Source organism: Castor canadensis, chromosome 15 (genome assembly GCF_047511655.1).
Source record: "Castor canadensis chromosome 15, mCasCan1.hap1v2, whole genome shotgun sequence".
NCBI classification, from domain to species: domain Eukaryota; kingdom Metazoa; phylum Chordata; class Mammalia; order Rodentia; family Castoridae; genus Castor; species Castor canadensis.
In genome coordinates this window covers 98437523-98464281 of record NC_133400.1, presented here as the reverse complement: position 1 = coordinate 98464281, position 26759 = coordinate 98437523, and the positions used below count along the sequence as shown (strand labels likewise).

General features: G+C 38.3%; 1 protein-coding gene and 1 non-coding gene across 2 annotated transcripts in view; one reads left to right on the top strand and one right to left on the bottom strand.

Moving 5' to 3' along the window:
- Window positions 1-26759, bottom strand: part of Lyst (lysosomal trafficking regulator) — a 171381-nt gene that overhangs the window by 38400 nt on the left and 106222 nt on the right. The window contains exons 32-43 of the mRNA XM_074056828.1: window positions 19475-19651; window positions 18904-18980; window positions 18433-18621; window positions 16088-16233; window positions 15907-16003; window positions 15289-15350; window positions 13314-13369; window positions 9531-9683; window positions 7833-8077; window positions 4918-4984; window positions 3430-3586; window positions 445-585 (exon numbers count right to left, since the gene is read on the bottom strand). Coding sequence (XP_073912929.1) covers window positions 445-585; window positions 3430-3586; window positions 4918-4984; window positions 7833-8077; window positions 9531-9683; window positions 13314-13369; window positions 15289-15350; window positions 15907-16003; window positions 16088-16233; window positions 18433-18621; window positions 18904-18980; window positions 19475-19651 — 1567 coding nt within the window. The remainder of the gene's footprint in view (window positions 1-444; window positions 586-3429; window positions 3587-4917; window positions 4985-7832; window positions 8078-9530; window positions 9684-13313; window positions 13370-15288; window positions 15351-15906; window positions 16004-16087; window positions 16234-18432; window positions 18622-18903; window positions 18981-19474; window positions 19652-26759) is intronic.
- Window positions 17432-17538, top strand: LOC141417627 (U6 spliceosomal RNA). Its single transcript, XR_012442279.1, has one exon. It is a non-coding gene; the product is annotated as a U6 spliceosomal RNA (small nuclear RNA).

Genomic DNA, 26759 nt, shown 5'->3' with positions numbered 1-26759 from the left:
GTCACCGGTCACTGGCACAGCAGAAGTTAGACTCCACCCTCCAGAATTACTTTGGTTGTTAGATATTCTGCTTAGAATGTTTTATTTCTGTCTCTGACTTTCCCATAAAATAATTTAGATTTTAGCTAATTTACATTTTGCTTTCAGTAAAGTCATGACTCTTAGTTTTTAATAACTTTTATAATTAGAAAAAATAATTTGTGTAATAAAATTGAAATACATGTCCACAAATAATTTCAACAGTTAAAAGTTACAGTCTTCCAAATATATTTAATCCTATAAAATACTAAAAATCTTCAAGTTCACTTGGCAATAAAGAAATGGATTTCTCTTATTTGGGGGCTCAAACTTTGTGACTTAGAAAGGCTATTTTTATTTTTTTAAAAATTACATCATCACCACAAACCCTGAGAAATAAAACTTGGAAATGACTTGTTACTGTACCTTCACGGTTAACTAAGAACTCGGGCAGATAGAAAAACTCTGGGATGAGCTCCTTCACATCCGTCATGGATTCAAATGAAGAGAGGCGCCAGGTTGTGTTTGTTGAATGAAAAGTTCTGTCTGGGATGTCAAAACTTTGATCTACAAAGAGATACAGTTAATACAACTAAGACAAAAAGACTTAAATTCATTTGAAGCCTGTCACGGCTTTTGTACTTCAAACAGGATAAAATAGGACTAGGAAGAGTGGCTTAAGTGATAGAGCTCTGGCCCAGCAAGTGCAAGCTTGCTCTCATTACGGCAAAAAAAAAAGGAAAATTTAAATTCAAGTAGGTAAACAGTTTCTTCAGAGAGGATGACGATAGAGAATGAATATGATCAAAGTACATGTGTGTGTGAAAATGGCACAGTGAAATCCACAACTGTTAAAAGGAGGGGAGAGTCAACAGAGATGGGGAGGGTTTGATTCAAGTGCACTATGTGCATATGGGAACATCACAATGAAACCCCACTGTACATCAGTGCATGCTAATAAAAGTTTTTTTTAAAAAAACAGTTTTTTCCTTTTTAGGAGGGAAAGTTATTCCTACTCCTCTTATTGTTAAGATAACTTTTTTTCTGTTTTCCTTTTTTTTTTAAAAGGGTGGGGGGACATTCCTTTTTAGATGTTCCAGCTCTGAGGTAAAGCGTTGAGTAAAATTTCTTACAAATGAATATAAAATTAAATGTAGTCACTCTTGTTATTTTTTTCTGGTGCAGCCTATTAATAATTAGAAATTTTCTGTTAACAATGATCAAATTCTCCAGCCACAAGGCTGGCCTAGAAAATGAAATCTACACAAACGCTGGTCCAGGAAATGTCACCAGTGCACGCGCTTCTCAGGAACTGTGCTGCATCATCTGCAACATCTCTGAAACTGCTAAGCTGAACACTCTTTTCATGTGGAGAGTGTTGCAGGTAATTTCAGTATCATGGACAGTGGGGTCTCAAAAGGATCTGCCACTTTCTTCTCCATGCCTTCTGTTACTTTCTCGCCTACTCTGTTGAGTCAGTTAGCACTATCTGGCCACTAAATAAAGCCTGAGAAAAAATAAGATTTATGAATGTTTACTTTTTCTCAGACCATGTGCGGGGCCATTCTGTCAGGCCATTGTGTAGCCACAGCAACCTAAGGCTGATACCAAGAAACTATGGAACAAGAGAAGCACAATGGGTTCTGTTCAGATTTTAAGATTCTCTGCCATTTTCTAAATTTAAAAAAAAGTACTACTCAAATTCCTGTAATCTAGAATATGCATATGCTAAATCAGTGGCTCTCAAGAGCCACTTGAGTCCTCCAGGGGTTATCTGACAATGTCTGGAGATGTTTTTGGTTGTCATAACTTGGGGTGGGAATGGAGATGTGCCACTGGAATCAGGGGTAGAGGCCAGGGATGCTGCTAAAATGTCCTGTAATACACAGGACAGCCCCCCTCAACAAAGAAATTATGTAGCTCAAACTGACGAAAGTGCCAAGGCTGAGAATTTCTGGATTAACCCATAAATCTAGAAATAAATGCAAAGCCAACACAAATCATTTTAAAAGGGGATTAAGGTAGTAGCAGGGTTTTAAAAAATCTACACGTAAATACACAATGAAGAAAACCTAGTATTACATACAAATGCATTCATAATAGCAATATGAGTGAAGATTGATACACTCTAGTTGGTTGGAAATTTTATGTCAATGGATTCTTGGGTTACATTAAAGGAAAAGTCTTAAGGGCTAGAGATTAGCTCAGTGGTAGAGCACTTGCCTAGTGGGCAAGGCCCTGGGTTTGATCCCCAGCACCAACACACATACCAAAAAAAAAAACACAAAGAAAGAAAAAAGAAGCATGGTCTTAGATGGAAGATAATAGTTCTGCTAAACAGTGAAGTGGCTCCAAATCACATCCAAAATATTCTTTTTTTGTCTTCGCTTCCATTTTTAAATAATAGCACTTATAAATCAGAACTTGTCCAGAAAGATCTTCAGAATGGCATCAGGTTTGGAAACCATAGCAAACAAAGATGGCTTAAACATTAGTTTTGAAAATTCTTCACAGAGTTGCCTCATTTAGTTTTGGTACTCCTTGCAATAGCTGGGATAGGACCACATACACAGGAGGCTCTCAACCTGCTGTGCAGCTGACAAGGTAAGAGGGAGAAGAGGGACAGGGTGATGATCTTACAACACTTGAATAGCTAGCATGCGGAACATTTGTTCTGTGTATTTACAGAGGAACAAATATCAAAAAGCTCATTTCATAGGACAAGCAGAGAGAATATAAACTCGTTCCTCCAATACCTTGTATCTGAATAAAAAACATAAAAATGTCCAAGAAGGGTTGTATAAATCAAATGGATAAATGATTTCCTAAAGAATTCTGGGTGTCATGAGGAACAACTATAGAGCTAATACTCCAAAGTTCTCACTGGAGGGTGACAAATGAGTGTGTTCCTATTTGCATGCGATCGGTAAATTCACCCCCAAATCATCTTCAGGCCTGCAGCTGTCACTCGCTGTGCCAAGGTGGAGAATGATTAGCAGACAGCTACTGCAGGGAAGGCGCCAATGTGGCCCGCCTATTAACTAGTGACAATAAACAGCAACACGCCTTGTAATAAACAACAGTACAAATAACACACATAGGCTCCAAAGGTAAGTCTGTGATTTGAAGTATTAGGTTGAAAGACTTTAAAGGGTAAATTTATGGTTTGTGAATTATATCTTGATTTTATAAAAGTGAACTGCATTTTTATTAACTCAGACCTGTTCAATTTGAAGCTGACGTGTGAGACAACAGCTCATATGTAGCTTGATTTACTACAGCTTTTTCTGAGGAGAATTTTGGTGATAAAATAAGAATTCCTGGGGTTTGTTAGTTTTAAGAAGCCAGTGAAGTTCTTTTTTCCTGATGATCCACTGTGACTTTTTGGGTGACTATGAAAAACATCCTTACCTTGATATGCTAAAAACATTTTTGTGAAAGGAGGCATCCTGACCAGGAAGTGGAGCACAGTACCACTGTTGGAGTAATGGGAGCCGTAGTGATAGGGCTGCACAGGGGGCATGGGGTCATCTTCCCTGGCTCCTTTGCGGTACTCTTCTTCTAAGTACTGAAGGGCACAGAACCAAGAGGATTCGTGATTGTCCACTCTAGGCACAGCCAGAAAAACATCTTTCCTGTCCTCTTCTAGCACCCCTTTGATGCCACGCTCCATGGCTTGCTCTCTCACTCATGTCTGGATGTCTCCACCACCTTGAGCGTCTAGTTTTCTCCAACCCTGCCGAGGCCTGGCCATGTGAGAACCACCTACCATTCTGCAACTCCACTCTCACTCCCTCGCAGGAAACTCACTCTTGCATCTTTACTTCATGCCCCAGCTCCCAACGCACTCAAAAACTGAGAGCTGCTCTAGAGCTGCGCAATTAAAGGTCTCACCACATAATGCTGTTAAGCAGAGAAAGGCTTCTCCAGAAGTGACATGCAAGGGGAACGGGCAGACATCACATGTCATCAGTAGTCTTATGACATTTGGGGGCTATTTTTGCAGTGTAGTTATACAGAGATAAAAAAGAATGTGGTGCTCTTTGCCTATTTCTATCCTGCCATCGTAAAGTGGCAAGCTCAAGCACTTTGCATCTGTCACTGTGTCCCTCTCTTGTAGTTTGTTCCTGATAACAAGGCCAGGTGAAGTGAATTTCTAAGATTCACTTCTTGACTCCCTCAGACCGCTCCATTTTCAACTGCAAAAGAATCAGCGACAGGCTAAGGGGCCTAGAAGGACATTTCTAGAACTGTGACGTAAATAATCAGTGAGTGTGAGAAAACTGTTTCTGGTGCTCTTGTCTTGACACAGCTGTGAAGAACACAGTGTGTGGAAAGTGAGTTTATTTGAGTTTCCAAAGAATTCACTGACCTTAATTCTACATAAACAGATAATTCTCTTCTATTGAAACAGATAGTCTAATTTCTACTTAGTAATTTTAAAATCTGACAAATTTCTCCTTTAATAAACTAATGAATCATTTTCTGAATATGGCTAGTAAGAGTGATGGTACAAATAAACATTACTATTCAATAGTATAATAATATATCAACTTATTATATTAATATTAATATGAGAATATGGATATAATTATATAAAAAGCACTAGAGGATATGAATAGTGGTCCCTGGAAATCTTTGCATCTGAATAAATAAGAAATACAATTTGCATTTGAATAAACAATGGATTACTAGCTTTTAATTTATCCTCAAATAAATTCTCTTTCATAGCTTTCTAAAAGGGTTCAGAGAATTAAGACAGAAAATGATTTTTAATTTCATATAATGATTTCTAATTGTCAAAGTACATAGAAAAATAAATACTTTTATAAACTTAAAATTAGGTAGAGCATAAGTCTAAAAAACAAAACAAGTATTAGGCAGAGAAATTAAAGCTACCTTGTATGTGTCCACATAACGATCTTCTTTTTCTTTATACTGCACAGCTATCGGTTTAGAGAGATTTCTACAAAGGGAAAGATGATGGAAAAACACAAAATAATTTGAGACTGTTTAGATTAAGCTGCCTACGTCTGCATCCTGTAAATAAGTAAGTGATCAAGATGTTTCACCCTTAGTTTATCTGCTTACACATGATGCTTGGCAACCAAGAGTCATTATTCAAAATTATGACCCTATAAACACTTGAGGTAGAATTCCCATGGATCTGCCCTAGTGTTAGGAATTCCTGACTCGTGTCAACAGGAAGTGCTCGTTCTACCTGTGCAGCCTCCTCAGAATCACAAGTGACCCTGTCCACGTAGTCAATTCCTCTCAAGCCTTGGGCCAGCTTGTCCCTTCTAGACTCTACATCCCATCATCAGGATGAGTAAAGCCATGTTTGGACAGAAATTATGATCAGGAGGAGATGCTAGGGAATTATCAGCCTAGTCAGTAAAAACTGAAGAAACAACACATGCTTAACATGGCCACAATGAGTGAGTATGGAAATAGTCTAAGTAGATGTTGAGTGACATAGCTGCACCCTGGGTAGGGCTTATGCGTACAATGTGAACGTGTCCATACTGTTTTCACACCATGTGAACACCACACACCATGCTTGGAGAATACAAGGAACATGTCCTCACTTTTCCGTTACAGAACCCTGCATGCTGGAGGCATGGCTGAAGGACGTGTGCCTGGTGCAGGGGTGGGACCTCCTGGAGTTTCAACATGACAATGTACTAGATCAACAGTAAGATTTGCTCCAGGTTCAGTAAGCCAAATCAGTTCTGCTCACCCAGAGGTTAAGAGGTAAATGATTATTTCCTAGGAATATGGACATACTGATACTAAATACTAACTCTGCTGTTGAGACTCTTCTAATTCTAAAACCTGTTAAGGTTTTACAGAGTAGATATGTATTCATATACCAAAAGGAAAGACATGTTTAAGATCCTGGCACACAGTTTTTCATAAATGCCTTAAAGACAGGAATTTTGGACACAAACTGTATTAACTGTGTGGCTGAAAAGTCAGAAATTACAGTTAAGCCAACAGAATAAACCCAAACCAGCCACAATGCTATTATCTACGAGTAAAACATTTTGATATATACTTGTTTTTCTGCTAATCTGTACATGCATATTTACTCTTGGTACCAGGGATCAAACCCAGTCTTGTATATACTAGGCAATTGCTCTACCACTGAGCTATATCCTGGCCACATATTTACTTTAAAAAAAATAAAAAGAGTATCTTTCTGTGCATATAATATACACTCTTATACCAGTATTTAATTTACAGTATTCAAGCTGTAACAATGTATTCAAAACCTAATACTGGGCATTCAGCTTGTTTCTAAATTTTAGCTGCCTTAAAGAATTATGTGAGGAAGAAACTTATGGCTAAATCTTTTCATGCCAGACACCAGGACAGCGCTGACCCAGGCAGATGCAGTTCCTGGCCTTACGAAGCAGAAGTGGGTGGTGGAGCCTTCTAGGTACAGTCTATGTCCTTCATGCTTCCCAAGAAAAAGCATCTAGATGCTGGGCTGCTAACACTAAGTATGCACATTTGAGAATCCTTATATATACAGTCAAATTGCCTTCCAGAAAGACCATATCTATCTATATCAGCAATGTGCAAAATGTTTAAATGTCTACCAGCAGTGTATAAAAATGTCTGAAGGAGAAATGGTGTGCCCTATGCTCTTTTTAAAGTGACAGAAGCATTAAAAGAAACCTGATTTCTTACTGGCTCAACAAGATCTAGTTTTTTCAAAGTTATAATGAAAACACTAACATACACGACAAGTGAAATATTAGAGTCAAGTTTTCTTTAAATGAGAATTTTTTTCAAAACAAACATTCTCTCAACTAGAGCTACTTGGTCACTCTTTCATCAGGAAAGGCAAAACAAACACTAAATTCTTTCCCTTTAATTCTCAAATTTCTAAGTAAGGGACTGGTGCTCTAGTTACCTCCATTGGGAGCAATGAGCTTTATTTTTCTTTGCTGTGTGCACGTGTGTATATGCATTATGTGTATGAGCATATGTATGTGTGCCTGTCTCTGTATGTGTGCGTGTATGTGTGCTTGGTCTTTCAAAAAGTACAGGGTGAGCATTCCTTATCTGAAGATATGAAATCTGAAATGCTCCAAAACTTGAAGCTTCTGTGAACACATTCAAAATCTCAGGTATTGGAGCCTTTCAGGCTCATGGTTTTAGGTTAGGGATGCTAAGGGATACTTACTCTGTGTAATTATAAACAAATGTATCTTTTCAATGTGCTTCACTTACTTGTCATTACTCTCTTTGATCCTCAGAATGTTCTGTATTTGGCAGTAAGAGGCATTTAAGTTTGTTTCTGTGTACTCTTTTTTCTTTTTTCAGTACTGGTGATTGAATTTAGGCAAGTACTCTGTGACTTGAGCCATGTCCCCTCACCCACAGTCTTTTTGCTTATAGTTTGTTTTTCAGACAGGGTCAGTGCTAACTTTGCCCAGGCTGGCATTGGACTGTGATCCTCCTACCACTTTTCCTGAGAAGCTGGAATTACAGATGTGTGCTACCACACCCAATTTTTTTCTGATGAGACGGGGTCTCATGCACTTTTTGCCTGGGCTGGCCTGAAACAGAGATCCTCCACATCTCAGCCTTCCCATAGCTAGGAGTTACATGTCTTAGCTGATGGTGACCAGCCCAGCTGGTTTTTGAGACAGAGTCTAGTTAATTTTTGCCAATGTTGGTCTCAAACTGCAATCTATCTTTTTTGTGCATGTTTGAAATTTTCCAAGTTTTCATAGTAGATAGCTTAGTGACATAAACACAACATGCAGATGGTCTGGAAGGGTGGTGGTGCTTTTACTCACCTGTAGACTGAGGGGTCACTGAGGTCCAGTGTCTCACTAACATAGTCAGCAAGTATAAATGGGAACACTGGGTACTGCATGAGGTCGTTGAAGGACCGGCCGGCATGCTTGTTTAAGTGAGTCAAATATTCAAAATTGGTAATCTGTCCAGCATACCAGAGATTCGTCAGAGCAGTGATGTTACCATATTCCAGAAGATTTGGGAGATTATTTGTGAGTATATTGTGGTACACATCATCACGGACCTAAAAGGGAAGGAGAAAAAAGACCCATATATCTTGAGGCTTATTGGCACTTTACTCCAGAGAACATGGCATTACAAACATGGGACTAATCTTAAATCCTCTGAGAAAGTACTTTTTGCACAAAACTACTAGCTGGTGGAAAGCTGAGAACTGAACGTAGCCTCCTCCAGAGGAGGACTCTCAGCCATTGTGCTTGCTGCTGGGGAAATCAGCCAATAAGATCACCTGGTGGTAACTGAGTTGTCATTCATAACTTCTCAGGAAGTTATGCTCAAAAGTCACTTATATACAGGTACAAAAAAATCAAGAAAAGAAAAAGAAGAGCTTTCTCCTAGTCAAATGCAGCATGGTGTTATAGAAAGGGCATGAGAGAACTAAAAGAGGCCAGGATACTCTCAGGCTCTTAGCTGGACACCAGAAAGATGAAGTTGCTATTTACTGAGATGGGACAACTGGAAGGCAATTTAGGAGAAGGATTAGAAACTTCAGTTTGGTACACATTAAGTTTGAGATACCAACGGTTAGATATGTGGCATTTGGGGGAGAAGGTTGGGCAATGACACACAGCTGTATGTTGTCAGGATACAGATGGCATTTTAAAGCCATGAGAAGGATGAGAAGAGGTCTGAAGAATGAGCCTGAGATGCCCAGGAAGAATCTGAAGACAAGATGAGAGGGATGGCTGGTTAGGAAAAAAGAGAACAGAAAGAAATCAGAAATCCTGAAGCTCAGAGAGGAAGCTGACTAGTAAGAAGAAAACACAAGTCAGCTGGGTCAAATGCTGCTGGTAGGCCAAGTGAGATGAGGACCAGGAAATATGACCAAGGTGGGGCAGCAACATGGAGGTCCTAGTGACTCTCACCAGAGTGAGGAGAATAATGTGACTGAAACATTTCAGAAGAGAGAAGGAGGGAGGAATTGGAGGCAGAAAGCACATGCAACTTTCCATGAGGCAAAGCAAAAAAAAAAAAAATGGTAGCTGAAGGGATGTGGATGAAGGGATGGCTTCTCAAAAATGTACATTATGGGGCCAGGCACAGTGGCCCGTGCTGCAATCCCTGGTATATTTCTGGGACTTGGCACTTGGGAGGCCATGGCAGGATGGCTGAAGTTCAAGATCAGCCTGGGTAGTGAGAAAGCAAAAGACTCGTGGCAGGGCTCAAGCAGGAAAGTGCTTGTCCAGCAAGGACAAGGGAAAAAAATGATGGCCCTTACCACAGCCCTGAGTGACTTCGAACTACTCCTTTCGTCTTTGGGAGAATATGAATTGAACACACTTCTGGAGGTCAAAAAGAATCCTCATATGTGCAAGAGCTTACTTTATTAAGACTCAGAAATAAGACGATTTTTATTTGATTTCAGAACAGTGATTGAAGGTAAACCACAATTTACATCATCTATCCACTGGTCACTGATCACTAAGTAGCGCATATCTGTCACCAGGCTGACTTGCCTTGGTGGTGTCAAATGCCAGCAGCAGTGTCCTGCCATTTGTTAGGAAGATCTCCACAGCGTTGTCTCTCAGTTGCCACCAACGCCTGTGAACTTCTTTAATCTCTTCATATGTCCAGGAAAATGATGCCGGTTCTAACTCTCCTTGAAGGCTCTAGGACAAAGAACACAGACAAAAGCACTTGCTTTATATGAAACATGGTATCTTAATTTTACATTTTCAAGAACTATGAAAATGAAGTAGAATTTTTTTGTAGCAAAATGATACTTGATAGATGAGATTACTGAGAAAACCTTCCATTAGAAAATACTTCATATGCTAGATAAAATTTAGGATCTGAAAAGGATGAAGACTTTGTTTTTCGGATCAGTTTTAAGTTTCCAGGAACTTGAGCACTAGCACAGAGAGCCCATGTTTCCCTCCTGCATTATCCCCATGCCCCACACTCAGTTTCCCTATCATACGATCGGTGTAGAATATTTATTGTAATTGATAAAACAATATTGATGCATTGTCTTTACCTAAAGTCCATACTTTACAGGAGGATTCACTCTTGGTGGTGTATATTCTATGGGTTTTGACATTTAATAAGATGTATCTATCCCATTATAGTATCATACAGAATAGTTTCACTGCCCTAAAAACCCTCCCTTTGTGCTTCTCCTATTTCTCCCTTCCTCCCCTCCACTCCAGGCCATAACAATCCCATTCCTGTCTCCATGGTTTGTTCTTTTGTTTTTTTGAGAAGTCATAGAGTTGGAATCATACTGTATGTAGCCTTTTCAGGTCAACTTCTTTTGCTTAGCAAATCTTCTAAATGCATAGCTGAGTTTGCAAGAAAACAAGGGAAATGAACTTCCTAGAGTCAAAAATAAAAAAGAAATGTGAAACACAGCAGTAGAGAAGTGACACTAGTGCCTTGCTGTGCGTGTGTTTCTGTTCCCATGCATGTATGCATTGTTTTCAGAAGTGATGTGACTTAAGTTAGCAATCCACTTGAGGACAGAAGATGACACCTTGTCTTCCTTGGAGTCAGAGTGTTGAAGTGAGATTCCTTTAGAAAGCTAAACTCCATGAAGGAACACGTTCTCAATGAAAGATTATCAGCAAAGGGGAAAAATGGCAATTGGCTTGGCATCTACGTGGAGAATAGAAAAAAGCCTCTCTCTGAGAGCACAAAAAATCCGTGCCCACCAACAGATTTGGAGACAGGTTTTTAAACTACCGTATCTGCATAGCTTGGAAACTTCCCACGGTGAAACACAATTCCCATGCCCAAGTCACTCTGCACTGACCACTTCGGGTTTTGGAGGAAGGCTGCTGCTGCTACTAATGCAGTGCTCTTGTGAAGAAGTCCCAATGAACATATGCTCAGGTCGGCACAGGCAGAGCCTGGTGCCTCCAGGTGCCAGCAGATGGGAAGGAGACCCACAGAGTGAGCACTGGAGGCCTGGGTCTACTGCTGAGAATGAGTTCTGGCCTGCTTAGAACCTTAGCCTGCCTGCACAGACCCCACTTTTGGGGATGAAGAGTTGAGGCCACAGATCCCACATTCCTTACCATCACTGGGCTCCTCTCAAGCGTAAAATCAAGAAAAACTTGAAAAAAAGGAGTGCAATCTTTTACAAGTTGCAGCTAAACATATGAATTATGTTACTCAATACTTGAAAAAAGCTTCTACTAAAGTGTAATATTAGAATTTATCTCCTCAAATAAACTGCATCCTACTTAACCCTCTCCCATTAGTTACCACTTTTGGAAAACTGTGTTTTCTGACTCCCTCTGTATTGAGTAACAAGAAACTCAGAGAAAAATTTAGAATTCAGTTATAATTACTATTTTATCCTAAGTTCTTTATTCTTCCAAATCTTATTTAAAATCTTAAAATTTGAATTGTTCTACTCTATTTGTGTGTTACTATTACAGTGGATATGAAATAATTTTCAGAAGTGGAGATATGGAATACATGATAAATAAAATCTTTTAACTTTTTTCTTTTGGTTTCAGTTCTGGAGATCGACCCAGGGCCTCACTGAGCTTGGCAAGTGCTCTTCCACTAAGGTACATTCCACTCATAAGATCTTTTGATGAAACTGTAACACTTTCAAATTTAAGACCAAACTCCTCCTTTGTTTAGATTCAGTGTGTGTTCACTCATTCAACACAGATCAAGAAAGCAACTGTATAATAGGTACTCAACAGTCTGTGTAAAATAAATCTGAGTAAGACTTACTATCTTGCTGTGAATGCAAGATAGTAAGTGTTTTTTGAGGTGAAAAACACTACAAGAGTATGAAGGAATGAAGGGCTCTTCAATTTATTAAAAAGCAAGGCATTTTTAAAAGTCTTTTAAATGGGGAAATATCTTTTGGACAAAAAAAATGCTATTTCATACATCAACTATTAAATTCTTTGGTTGATAGAAACATACATGTTTAAAAAAAACATAACTATACTTTTACTAGCTGGGACAAACCCTGAGGTAATTACTATATAAATCAAAAAAAAATGACTACTCAGTTTCTGGCTATCTTAAATATTTTTTTGATTTTTTTTCACATTATTTGTTTCATAATCAAATTGTTTTCACTCATTAATTTCATTAAAATCAAATACATAAATAATCATTAAGCCACAGATAACTTCACTTAGGAATCCATGGCATTAAATTTTTTTGAAACAAAGGACTTATCTCCTATTATGTGAATATAAAAACACTTTAATGGTACATAAGGTAATTCAAATGGAGAAAAGATTTACTACATAAAAGTGTGAGGGAGAGGATGGGAGGAAAAGGTGCAGGAGGTGAATGTGGTGGAATATTATTCACTCATGTATGAAAATGGAAAATGAGACCTGCTGAAACTATTCCAGGAATGGGGAAGGGAGGTGAATGATGCAGGGGGTGAATTTAACTAAGATACATTGTGAGTACCTTTGTAAATGTCACAATGTACCCAGTATGACAGTAATATAATAATTTAAAAAATGTGAAAGTCTTTTCTATTATTTTTGGTATTTCCAGAAGGACACGATTTAGCATTACTAAGCTATATGTTATCAGGGTGATTTAAGCTATTCAACTATATAAAAATTTCCTTTCTTTTTTTTGTCTGTTTTTGGTAGAACTGGAGGGGCTGAACTCAGGTTCTTGCACTTTGCAAGGCAGACACTCTACTGCTTGAGCTATGCCTCCAGCCCTTTTTGCTTTAGTTATTTTGGGGATAGGATCTTGCATCTTTGCCTGGGCTGGCCTGGACTGTGATCCTCCTATTTACGCTTCTCACGTAGCTGGGATGACAGGCACATACCAACATGCCCAGGATAAGGTGAGATGGAGTCTCAGTGACTTTTTGCCAGGGATGGTCTCAAACTGTGATTCTCCAGATTTCTGCCTCCCAAGCAGCTGGGATTAAAGATATGAGCCACTGCACCTAGCCCCTTCTTTCTTTTTGAAGACAAAGGTACTTGATAATGAACTGTGAGCAGCAGTAGCACTCTTGCTACTGAGGAGAGTGATAAAATAATGCACATGAATTGAAATAATAGCAAAACATTAGAATTTGAATCTTAACAGTAACTGCTGAGACTCAGGCCCAAAGCCATAGGAGTGGCATACCCTTCTTTTTAAAATTCCCTTTTAAAACATGTTTGCAGATCAGACTGATACACATGTACAGTGATGGTAGATGAGCTCTAATAGTTCTGCCCCATCTCTCATTAAGCTGGATTTATGTAGCTTTTAAATCTGTCGGGGTTTAATATAAGTAAGTCTCTACTCACCGAACTTTCAACTGTATCAGAAGCATTATCTTCTACAAAATACATTCCACATTTACCTGCAGAAAGTAAATGGACAGAAGAATTTAGAAATATCATATGCATCCATATGTGGATCTCTTGGGTTCCTTGGTTTGAATGTGACTCCCAGGACCTAAAAATAGTTCCAAGCACTCAATAAATACCATCAAACAGTGCCTGGAAGATCTCAGGCAAGCTACTCATGCTCTCTGTCTTAGTTTCCTTATTTTAAAAAGTGGGGGTGGGGAGGCTATTCTTCAGAGCTACTGTGGAAACTCTCTCAGAATACAAACAAAATGCTTATCAATATGCCTAGCATTTAATGCTAAGTAAATGTTGGCTATTTGTTATCACCATTACTCTTCTTATATTACAAACATATTGGTTTGCTTTATTCTGTCACATTAACTGAAGTCAAGTGGTAAACCTAATTTTCTTGCAAAAGAAAATTAACAATCCTTATTAATTCTCTGATTGAGTCATTCAATAGAGCAAAGAAGTGCCTAATTTTTTTCTGCATCCTAGGTGGGCTGCTGCCAACATATATCCCCATACTGTGTTTCAGAATGTTAGGGACAGTGACTCTGCCACTCATCTGCTAGTCATCCTTGAGCGCTGGGTGGACCATGAAGCACTGGAATGTGTGGCTCAGAGAAGCTCGCTGTTCCACCCTGTGCTTGTGGGCTCGGTCCCAGCAAGCACAAAGCTCCACATCTTGGACCTCAGCTTTGGTCTAGAGCAGTGCTCTAGTCAGCATACAGACTCCACCTGCCACAGAGTTCCAGAGTCTGCAGGGCTGTCTGGGGCCCACAAATGCTTTCTAAGCAGCTCTGATGTGATACGCACGCTGCTGATAGGGGTCACACTCAGGAGAACTGACCCGCAGTGTGAAAACCAGTTCTTTAAGGGAGAGAACCAGGTAGTGCATTCCGAGGAGAAACATCCCACTAAGTGTGACTACACAGGTATTATAAATCGGCAATATTGGCCCTTCTCTCAGAAGCACAATAAGGAATATAAATACAAATTATGAAAGGTACACATATTTCTTATGCATATCTGTTAAGATAATAGAAATATAAATGCACCAATAAAATTTTACTTTAAAAGTCTCAATTTGTAAACAATAAAAGGATTGTGAAAATGTAAAAAATGCAAACTCATGAAGAATGTCAATATTATGGAAATGAAATTTTAAATCATGTGCTTTCAGTACAAGATGTCATTTTCTCACATTCCTTAATCTGTACACCATGGAGGTCCTCCCTTATCTGTGCTTTTGCTTTCCAAGATTTCAGTTACTTGTGGTCAACTAGGTCTGAAAATATTAAAACTAAATTTTAAATTACACACACTCTGAGCAGTATGAGGAAACCCTGCCCAGTATCACCCTACCTGAAACACGAATCATGCTACCCATCCATTAGTTACCTAGCCAGTGAGGGTGTCAGATCACCATTGCAGTGTCACAATGTTGTGTTTAAGTAACCCTTACTTTACTTAGGAAGGGCCTCAAAGCACAAGAGCAGTGATGCTGGCGCTTCAGGTGTGACAAGAGAAGACATAAAGTGTTTCTTTTAAGTGAAAAGGTAAAAGCACAATAAATATTTTGAGAGAGATCACATTCAAGTACCTTTTGTGTAATATACTGTGTTTTATTAGTCATTGCTGTTAATCTCTTACTGTGGCTAATCTAAATTAAGTTTTATCACAGGTATGCAAATACAGGAAAAAACCATAGTACACATAGGTTTTTACTATCTGTGGTTTCAGGCGTCCTACTCGGGGTCCTGGTGGATAAGGGAGAAACTGTGTAGATAATGTCAAAGTAAAATAGCCTATGCGATAATATCTGATTTAATGGTAACATGTCAAAAACAAAACAAAACACTTCAAGTTATCTAAGAATAAAATAAGGCAGGGTGAAAATATGCAAAATTGTTTGAAACTGACTTACCTAACAACAGTTCACCAGCTGTCTCTCTAGATGGTGCAACGCTGATACATCTTCTATTTACTCTGTCGAGACACATTTATAATTACATTTTTCCTAATTTTCAACTGTAAGCTTTATTTCACCTAATAAAAGACTTCAGCAAAGCACACTCTACTTTGAATATCATGAGATGGTGTGTCAAAATCCACATGACAATTCTGTGCCATTTGTTAACATTTCAGAGGAGAAGAAAATAACTGAAACCTTTAGAAAAGGCTGAGTCCCTAAAGCCTGTTGCAGAATATAGGGCTTCAGTTATGCACAAGAGACCTCAGTGTTTTATATTCTAAGTAAGCAGACAGTGTTTTATACCACTGATATCTCAACATGTGAAAGAAGTCGAGTATTCTAGAAAAACTGGGGTTTTGGATGGAAAAGTTCTGTGTTCCTGTCACTTATCTTCCTTGCCTTTGTTTTTAATCTATGAAATGGGCATAATCTCAACAACACCGTTAGCAGCTCATGCACACTCACACACTTAGTACTCAACAATGCTCTGGACACCTGAGTATGGCTAGTGTCCTCACAAGTGAGGACACTGAGGCAGAGAGTGAAGAAAGGCCACGGGCTCACACTGACCTTATGGATTCACTTGCAGCTTTGTCTTTGACAGTAGAGGAAAAAGAAGAGTGAGTTTTGTCTTCAAATAGATAAGAGAGTGGTGGCTTGATCACATCTGTTGAGGTAAAGGTATACAATGTTTATTTAATGACCGCAACTACCTGCCACAGCCATATGATGAGGCAGAAGCCATTATTACCTTCTGACTTTTGTCTATCCTTCAGGAGATACTTATTTGGAATCGTTAAGTAACATCTCTGCAAACGTCTCCTCTCTCGGTTTGGCCCTTCTGTTGGATCCAACTGCCATGAGGTTGGATAGTAGATGGGGTCATACCAGACTGCTCTGCAAGTGAAAAATAAAAGGGCATTTAAAGTGAGGTGAAAGGCTGATAGCTTTGAAGAAAATCAGAATAGAGGCTGAGTGAATAAACCACAATGGATCTACTCAATTAGGAAACAACTGCATATATTTAGAGGGGGGAATGCACCTATGCAGAACAAAAGAATCACATAAAAAAGCAAGTGTCCTGCTCCCAAGTCCCAGGTTCTGAGTTCCCTTACCCTTCTGAAGCAAGGGCTGCTTCAGTTTCTTGCATCTATCAAATTTTAAAAAGTATCACTACTACTATGACGATTTCAGCAACATCAAAAACACAACAGATTTAATATGGTTAGCTAAAGAAACAAATATTCCCAAATTAGTCTTTCATATTTCCCATTTTTTCTACTCTCTAACAAAATTAGTTACTTTTTGTGGTGTGGATCACATTTGAAAAAGAATTTTACAACAAATTTATATTTAGATGAAAGAAAATATTAAACCACATTAAGTACATCTTTAGAAACATAAAAATCACCCTTGATATTACTACTCTAAACATCATTCTCTTTCATTTCAACATGCATCTGTTTTAGTTTCAGTTACAACCATTATATATACATATTTCTATACCCTGTCTTCATTTGCAAAATACAGTACAATCTTTATTATCATCACTTTCTTTTTTTTTTGACAGTCCTGGGGTTAATGACAGGTGCCCACCAACACACCTAGCCATTAGCTAAGATGGGGGTTCAGCAAACTTTTTGCCTGGACTGGCTTCTAACTGAGATCCTCCTGATCTCAACCTCCGATGTAGTTAGGATTACAGCTTTGAGCAACTGTGCCTGGCTATCATCACTTTCTAGTGGTTGATAACATGACAGTGAGTGGATGCATCACAATGTATCTGAACAGGTTACTACTGCTCTTCATTTACACTGTTTCCAATTCATGTACCAACATAAATGACAGTGTGGAAACCTTTTTACTGTCTTCCACATTCTGAATACATTCTTCAGAATGGAATTCCTAAAACATTACTGGAGCTAGAAATGTCTGTGGGGTCTCAAGATATATTGTAACAGGGTACAGTAATTTTAATGAAGGACAGCTAGCTTTCCCAGCTGATATTCTGCTGTGGATACTGGCACCAGAAAAAAAAATGTTAAAACATGAAAAGCAAAATGGGTTATCTAAAGGTTTTTAAAAAATGAAATTAGTGCTCACTTCAGCAGCACATACACTAAAACTGGAACAATACAGAGAAGATTAGCATGATCTCTGCACCAGGATGACACACAAAATCGAGAAGCATTCCATATTTTTTGAAAATTAAACTATTCTCTAGCAATATTGAATATTTCCCCATGTGTTTATTAGTTCTATTTGTTTTATGTAAAGACTGTGTTCACTGTTTTTCTCTTTCAAATTTAAGGGACTGTAATATATTACTTTCAAAGCTACAAACATTTTCCAAATAATAAAGCATTAGTTCTTTGATATATTTGAAAAATAAATATCCATGCTTTTTTTTTGTCATTAAATACATTGGAAAACATTAGAGTTCAAAAGTGAACTTTAATGTTCTGTTGTGCTTGAGCCAAGAAACTTATCCACTCTTCACAGAGTTGAAACACACACTTTATACACGTTTGAGCTTAATTCTTTCACCTATTTGAAAATTACTTTAGAGTATAAATAAGAGTCAGTGAATTTTAGTGCCCCAAAGTCATGCTAATCAGTTATCTTAACAAAAGTTAGAGAATAATTTCCTCTTTTCATTATTTGTATAGCATCTTTTAAATCATATTAATAAAGTTTTAGTTAAAAGAGACCTATTTCTCAACTATCTTATTTCAGTGTTTTCTCTTTTTTTTGGAAAGTCCATATTTTACAAATGAAGTCAGTTTTACTGTCTGAAAACAGCAGCTAACACCTCTCTGATGTTTTTCTCTGAAAGTCTCATGTAATTATTCTTCAAGATGGGGAAAAAATCAGACTGGGGTATAGCTAATTGTTAGAGCACTTGCCTCACATACCCAAGGCCCTAGGTTTGATCCCCAGTACTGGAAAAAAAAAAAGAAGAAAGAAAATCACAAATGATTAAACAAAACATTTCCTGAAATAAATTTCTGAATTTGAATTCTGGAATGAAAACAGTGCTTAACGTTCACTATAAAATACTCATGCGGACAATTTCAAGCGTCCTCCCACGCTCACCTGTCGTGTGTCAGCTGTTGAATGAGCTCCTGCCAGTGTCTGCTGGCACTCAGATCCACTTTGTACATTCCTCTGATATGCTGAATCACCTTTTTTCTCTCAATACCCTGGGACAGAGATACTGTCTGGGTGATATCTGCAGCTAGTTTAGATATGTCTTTTGATTTTGAGTCAAGGCGCTGAAAGAGACTGAACATGCAAGACTGTCCATTAAGTTAAGTGCATACGCAATGTTAAATATTTATTAAAACACAGTATTTTAAAACTGGAAGTATACATGTGGGTTGGGGGTGTAATTCACTGGGAGAGTTCTTGCTTAGCTTGCACTGATCTCTAGCACTACAAAAAAAATTAAAAAGCCAAAACAAATGCCGCAAAAACCAAAAATCAAACCCAAATACTAAAATTAAAAGTCTCCATAAGAACTACCGATTGCTAAGGGATAAGACGTCTGGAGCCATAGAGTCCTACCTTTGTTGATTATTATTAACTGTTTTCTGCCAGGAGGCTTTATTCATACCCTCTTCGGTTTCATATTTCTTCTGTTCCTAAAGATTAAGATAGTAATATATTATATACAACTTATTATTTCTCATGTAACATTGGCACAGAGCACAGAAAACTAATTTTAAAACCAAGTTAATAAAGGAAACAATATTACCCTCAGGAGACTAGAATAGTAAACAAATAAATGACTAAAACAATGTTACAGTTCCCCTTTCTTTCTGTACAATTGGGCCACAGAAGTAGCATAGGACAGTTAGCCAGAGCTGTCCCACTTGAAGTTTACATAGTTGTTTGCTTCCTTACATTACTTTTTCACTGAAGAACTCATAACTCAAGGGTACATTTCAACTTGCTTGTCTCTACAAATATCTTTCCTTCACAGAATGATACTAGTAATGACAAGGATGACCAAATAGAATAAAGAGATGCTTAAAAAAAGCCTACTTTTCCCTCATGAAAAAAAGCAATGTATAGTAAAACTAATCACTAATACTCAATGGGATCTCCTGAGAAGCAACTATGGTTCACGACTCACCTCTTTGATCATCCTAATAAGCTCAGGCTTTGACGGGGCACTGGGAGGGATGCACTTGTGGCCACACAGCCTAAGAGCATTCATAAGCAGCTCTGCTGTGTCCAGATCTTCTTCAGCCAACTCATCCTGGTGAGTATGTATCAACTCTGACAAATACAGAACTAACTTGGCTCCATGCTTTAAAAAAGGTAATAATTTTTTAGTAATATAGAATTTATGCCTTTCATTTAAATTATTTAACAATAAATTAAGTTTTATTGCCAAATTTATGTGGTTGGGCCTGATTTGAATACATAGGACAAAAAGACATTCTGGGGACAAAAGAAGAAATTTAATTATGCACTGGGTATCTGATGACACTAGATAATTACTGCTAGTTTAATTAGGTATAATAATGTCTTCTTAAAAAAGAATCTAAGCCAGGCACCAATGGTTCATACCTGCAATCCTAGCTACAAGGTAGGCTGAGGTCGGGAAGATGGCAGTTTGAGGACAGCCAGGCAAGAAGTTCGTGAGAATCCATCTTAAGGGAAAAAAGCTGGACACAGTGGCACACACTTGCCATCCCAGTGACAGTGGGAAGATTAAAATAAGAGGATAATAGTCTGGGCTGGCCTGGGCAAAAAGTGAGACCCTATCTCCAAAATGATCACAGCAACAAGGACTAGAGGTGTGGCTCAAATGGTAGAGTGCCTGTGTAGCAAGCATGCCCTGAGTCCAAACCCCAGTACGGTTAAAAAAAAAAAAAAAAAGGGTCTAGAAAATGTAATGATTTCTATTAACTTACTTTAAAATAATTCAGAAAAAGAAATGACACAATTATGATAAAAATATACCATTCTCTCTACTCTTCTTTATGTATTTGAAATTTTTCATTGCACAAGGTTAAAAAAAAGCAGCAAGCTAGCTACCCACTTTTAGGGAAAGAATTCTGGAGAGGACTTGCTAACGGGATTGAGGAAATAGGATGGAGAGAAAGGAAAAGACTTCTTAGTTTTTCTCACAGAAAACAGTGTAACTAGAAGGGAAATATTAATTTTAAGGTAAAAAAATATGCTTATTCATCCTTTTCCCTTTGATTTTCGCTCAGTAGAAGAGAAGCTAGTGAAATTTTTGGAATAACAGCCTTCTTTCACTTGTCAGCAGGAGGTGAGAAACTCTGAAGCCAGTAAGGCTTCAGCACTCAGTTCCCCATGCATGTCCAGAGGGCAGATGGAGTGGGCCAATCTATGAAGAGTCTAAAGCCAAAACCAGAGTATTTCTTAAGGTAATGAAAATAGTTCTGCATAGTACAAACTTGAACCAAATTGGTTCCTGCTTTTTTTAAGTGGCCATTCCATGCTATGTGTACACTTGACTATAATGTGTTCCCCATGTATTAGTCAATAATTATGATAAAGATTAAACTCTTACTTTAAAAAACATGCACTGATACAAATGCCACTGAATTTAACTTTGTGGCATTTAAAACTGTGAATGGTATTAAATATCAACAAAAGGATCTGGAAACAATTACATTTTGGGTGATATTTAAATGAATCATCTCATGTCATTTCCCAAAAAGCATAAGATGAACATATGCAATAGTGAAAATAGCAAAGTTTATTTTAATGCAACATTTTAAACTAGTCAGAAGACAGCTGCTACCTGACCAGAAGAGGAAAAGGAACAGATGCTGTGTGAGGAAAAGGCTTAAAGAGTTGGCAAATAGAAAAAAAAGGACCGGAATATTTTCACATGTGTCTTAAAAGTAATGTTCTTTACATAACTTTAAAAATATTTCAATTTAGTATTCAGTGACATTCTAAAATATCTTGAAAAGCTATCAGAAATGTTTTTACTAATTCTGAATATGCAAAGAAACACATGATTTTCTTAAACACTAAGTTGTTTCTAACATCTCATTTTAACATCCTCTGATCACTTACTGGTTATTATTTCTGGATCTATAAAAGATGCGACTGAGGATAGATGCAAAAAGATCTTTATTTCAGCTTTCAAAAAAACTGACTTCTTGAGCCAGGTGTAGTGGTACATGCCTGTCTTCTCAGCACTTGGGAGGCTAAGTCAAGAGGAACCTGAGTTCTAGGCCAGCTTGGGCTACAAAGTGAGACCCTGTCTCAAAAATAAAAACAAATGCATAACAATAATAATAAAAACCCTAGTTTCTTGAAAAGCTAAGATGAGAGGATCACTTCAGCTCATGAGCTCAAGACCAGCCTGGGCAACACAGTGAGATTCCATCTCAAAACACAAAACAAGGACTGGAAGTGTGGCCCAAGTGGTAGAGCATCTGCTTTGCAAGAGCAAAGCCTTGAGTTCAAACCCTAGTGCCACCAAAACAGAAACGAAAACAAAAAACAATAAAAAGCTGATTTAAGGAATTGAATTTTTAAAAAATAATAAAATGCTTACATATGTAAAGGTAAAATTTTCAATGGGGGCTCTCAGAAGGAAGGGTTTTAAGTAGACTATAGAAAGGGAAAAAGGTTTTGAGAAATAGAGTGTGCTGGGGCTGGGGCTAAATGGTAGGGAAGAGTAAGGTGTCCTGCACTGGGCAGGCATCATACATAAAGCAGCATGGAAGCAGGACACACGGGATGTGAAGGGGATGCAGGAGACAATGACCAGATTATCTAGGAAAGAGGTGGGCTACAGACTGAAGAATTCATCAAAGCTGAGTGGTAATAGCAGAAAAGCAGCCTGGGGCCTTTATGACCCAAGCAGATAGCCAATGGAGCACAGCCTGCATGCAGCTGTGCAGAAAAAAAAGATCTCCACACACGGCTGAGTAATGATCTCAGAGAGGAAGAGGTAGCAGAGTACAGCTTTATCTTCTTGGGTGCTGAGAATGGGGGAGATAATGTTTACCAGTTGAGTGTGCGTGCTTATGTATAGATTTGCTTGTATCCTAAACAGAAATTTAAAAAAATAGTTCCCTAAACAAAGATGAAAAAGAGTGGTGGGAGAATAGGGTGGAAACTAGAACCTCTCTGAATGTGCTATGTGTCACCAATTTTAATTTTGGAACTACGTGGACATTTGACTTTACATGGTTAAAAATTAAACAAACAAAAACCCAATGGAATCACTAACAATATAATACAAATTTAAGCTGTAGCATGACTAAATAAAAACAATTATTTTAGGTAATTTTACAATTCAGCATTTACACTGGATGCCTATTACAATGTCATAAGAACAAAGAGAACCACAAAGAAATATGAAGTTACATTTAATGCAACTGTTATTAGTGATAATGTTGGTTACTGTCACTAATTATAACTAGTGTTATTAGTGATAATCTTATTTGAAATGTTATATATAAAGAAATATAATTATGTTAATGTCATCAGGAACCAAGATTATTAACATAAAAAATACAAAAATAAAATCCAAGAAAAAGTGAAAGTGCAAAAAGTCAAAGTATGGACTCATAATTTTTTTCCCTAAAAATATACTTATTTCTTAACTTTGTCCACTAGAAAGGCTGAGAAACAACTACAAATGAATGTACAAAGTACTACTCTGCTGCAGTGTGGCAGCAGGATGCACAGGATGTACAAGGAGTGCCTGTAGCCTCCAAGTGCTACCATGCTGCTAAGATGAAAGATGGGTTTCTTGGCTCCCAGGTTCCAGTCAGAGGAAAGGAAATGTGTAAGGTGTCTTGGGACATCCTTCCGTGCCAGGAAGCAGACGCTAATCGTATCAACTTGTTAAAAGTGAAGAGACGTGTTAAAAGAACACAGTAACTGGGGTATCAAAGTGATTGCCAGAGAACAACTGCAACAGATTTAACACAAGGTTTAAACAATACTTGAGTTTATAATGGCCCCCAAAGTAAAAACAAATGCAAAAGCAAAAGGTTGCCGGGGTATCAACTCATTACTATAAAAATTAATAAACAGGAAAAGAAACTAGCATTTATCCTGCCTTTCCTTCACTGACCACATTTTAGCAGTCAGTAGCAAAACAGTTGATAAGGGAAAGTTTCTCCCTACGGAAGAATCAGAGGTAACAGACGCTGGTGGAATGAGACTTGGAGAAACCACTATTTCATAACTCCTAATGAGAAGGTGGGGATGGAATCTGCCTTCAATGGCCGCTCAGATCCTTTTAGGAGACAGATTGAAAGTGAACTTCACAGTAGATAGGCTGAGTTGATATCATCTTGTAAAGCAGGGCAGCCAAACAACCATGACACCTGCTATGATACAACAGAAAACACAAAGCATTCTTAATATTTTCTGAAAAAAATTCATACATGAAACCAGTAACTGGAATCCAGTCCAGCCTCCATATCTAGAGCCACAAGGATGCAATCAATCAAATCCCAAAATGTGGGAAATCCCACAGAACAAATGACCTTACTTCCAAGGAGAAAAACTGCTGTGGACATTATGGCATTAAAAATATCGAAGTCACATCAAACAGACACAGTACATGGCCTTGTTTGAATCCAGAACAGAGCAAACTAAAGAAAGTTGGGAAGATTTAAACACTGGGCATTAAACAACAATAAAGAAATGGTGCTAGTAATACAGACATTAAAAAGGTTGAAGATATTATAGGATAAAAGTATTACTTAAAGATACAATATGAAGTATTCATTTAGTGAAGTAATCTGATGCCTAAGATCTTTTTCACCACAAAGAAAAACTAAAGCAGGGTAATAATGATGTGGAGTCCTTTTTTGATTTCACCACATTTTAGGTATATTTGAGAATTTCAATAATGAACTTTAAAACAATCAGGTATAGCATATTGGCATGAAGGGGGAAAGGAAGCTATTGTATTAATTCAAGGACAAGGGGAAAAAGGTCTGAACTAGATTGTGAAGGTAACCTATTTTAAAAAAAAAGATGGATTGGAAAGACACAGTGAATAAATGACTAGCTTTTGTGATGAAATGGATTTAAGAAGAAAAAGTCAACAGTCCAATGCTGCAAGCTAAAATCTGTAGTGATTCCGCTGAGCGACATGGAGGAGAGAAGGGACGTTTACATGGGGAAAGAGGACTGCTAACATCAGGCTTGGGTTTAGATGAATGGCAACATTGCTGAGGATAAAGGAAAGAAAAAAACACCACTTCAAAGTCTCCATGTGAGGAAACTGTGCTTCTGCTTTGGGAAAAAGGAGGCGTATGCTTGGTGCACCTGGGAGTCTTTAAACTGGAAAGAGTGCCTGAACACTTCCAGATAGTTTTGACTTCCCGTATAGTGAGTTTTTCAGGTATTCAAAGAGGTGCCTGGGGCTCATACCTTATTATCCCAGTTACTAAGGAGATTGGGAGGACTGTGACTCAAGGCTAGCCTGGGCAAAAAGTTAGTGAGACCTGATCTGCTGAGTACAGTAGTGCACACCCACTAGCCCAACCATGGCAGGTATAGGTAGGACTGCGGTCTAGGTCGGCCTGGCAAAAAAATGTGAGACCCTACCTGAAAAATAACTAAAAAGTAAAAGAGGGCTGGAGGCATGGCTCAAGTGGTATCATGCCTGTCTAGGAACAAGCACGAGGCCCTGAGTTCAAACCCCAATACCACCATGAACAAAATAAACAAGTAAAAATAAATGGAGTCAGGCAGTGGCGGCTCATACCTGTAATCCTAGCTACTTGGGAAGCAGCGATAGGGAGAATCACCGTGGAGACCAGCCTAGGCAGAGACATCATGAGGCTCCATCTCACCCAATAGCGGGCATGGGGACATGTGCTTGTTTTCCCAAGCTGCATGGGAAGGTGAGATAGGAAGGATCACAGTCCCAGGCCATGTGGGCAAAAAACTTTGTGAGACCCTATCTCAAAGGAAAAAAAGCTGGGCATGGTAGTGTATGCCCGTCATCCCAGCTAGGAAGGGAAGCATAAATAGTAGGATTATGATCCAGGCCAGACTGGGGCAAAAAAAGCAAGACATTATCTCAAAAAAAAAAAAGATGCCTGTCTTTTTCATATGTCATCTTTTACCTTCTCTATTGGATATAATTCCATAAATTAAAACACATACGGTGCTTGTTTCTGAGTTTTGACAATAACTGCTCCTCAAAATGGAGATTTTAATCTTAGTTCTGTCACCCCATGGCCTTTTTCAGCACTCCCTTCTCACCAGCCCTCCCACAGAGCCAGGCACTGTCCTGAGTCCTGACACCACAGCCCAGTTTTGCTTGCCCTTGGACTTCACTTGCATGGAACACTGACTGTGCACTCTTTTGTGTTTGGCTGCTCCCTTCACCATGTCAAGTGTTCCTGAGACTCATCCATAACATAGTCTGCTCCTTTTATTGTTGTTGTGTAAAGTCTACTGTATAAATACATCATCATTTGTTTATGTATCTTCTTGTTGACAGACATTTAGGATACTTCTAGTTGGGGACCACTATGAAAAGGTTGGCACAGATATTCTTGTGCAAGTCTTTTTATGGACATACGTAGCTATGTTTTTTGGGTAATTATCTAAACATGAACGATATAACAGGTTTACAAGTTAAGTAAATGTTTAATTTTATAAGAAACAGCCTTCCAAAATACTTTAATGTATCACTTATACTTGCTATCATTCTTGAGATTACAGAATTTATAGACTTCTAATTCTTTTTTTTTTTGGAGGTACTAGGATTTGAACTCAGGGTCTGCACTTGCTAGGTAGGCACTCTATCACTTAGCCGCTCCTCCAGCCCGTTTTGGTCTGGTTACTTTAGAGATGGGGTCGTGCTCTTTTGTCCAGGTTATGCTTTCTGCAGTAGTTGGGAAACAGGCACCTGCTATCATGCCCAGCTTTTCTGCACTGAGATGGAGTCTTACAAACCTATTTTTGCCCAAGTTGGTTTGGAACCAAGATACTCCTGCATAGCTTGGAATGGGGCAGGCACAGGCCACTGTGCACAACTACTGGTTGAGACAGGGTCTTGCAAAGTCTTTGCCTAGGTTAGCTTTGAACTATGATTCTGTAATCTCAGCTTCTAAAGCAGTTAGGATTACAGGTATGAGCCACCAGTGCCTAGCTTAGACTTGGAATTCTTTTAAGTATTTTGGTTTTGGTCATTAAAAATGATAGTTTTTCCCCTACTTTAACTACTGTGAATATTTTCTGAAATATGCTGTATGTAGTCTTGTTTGAGATAGTCAGTATAGGTGATTCATGCAAATAAAACTGCCTCTAGACAGTTTTTAAGGAAAAAGTTTCAAGATACGGCAACAAATTATAAGGTATCTTATAATGGAAGCACTGGAAAAGAACTGGGAGATAAGCAGAGAAATCAAATCAACTCTTAAAAACCTTAGGTTAAATAT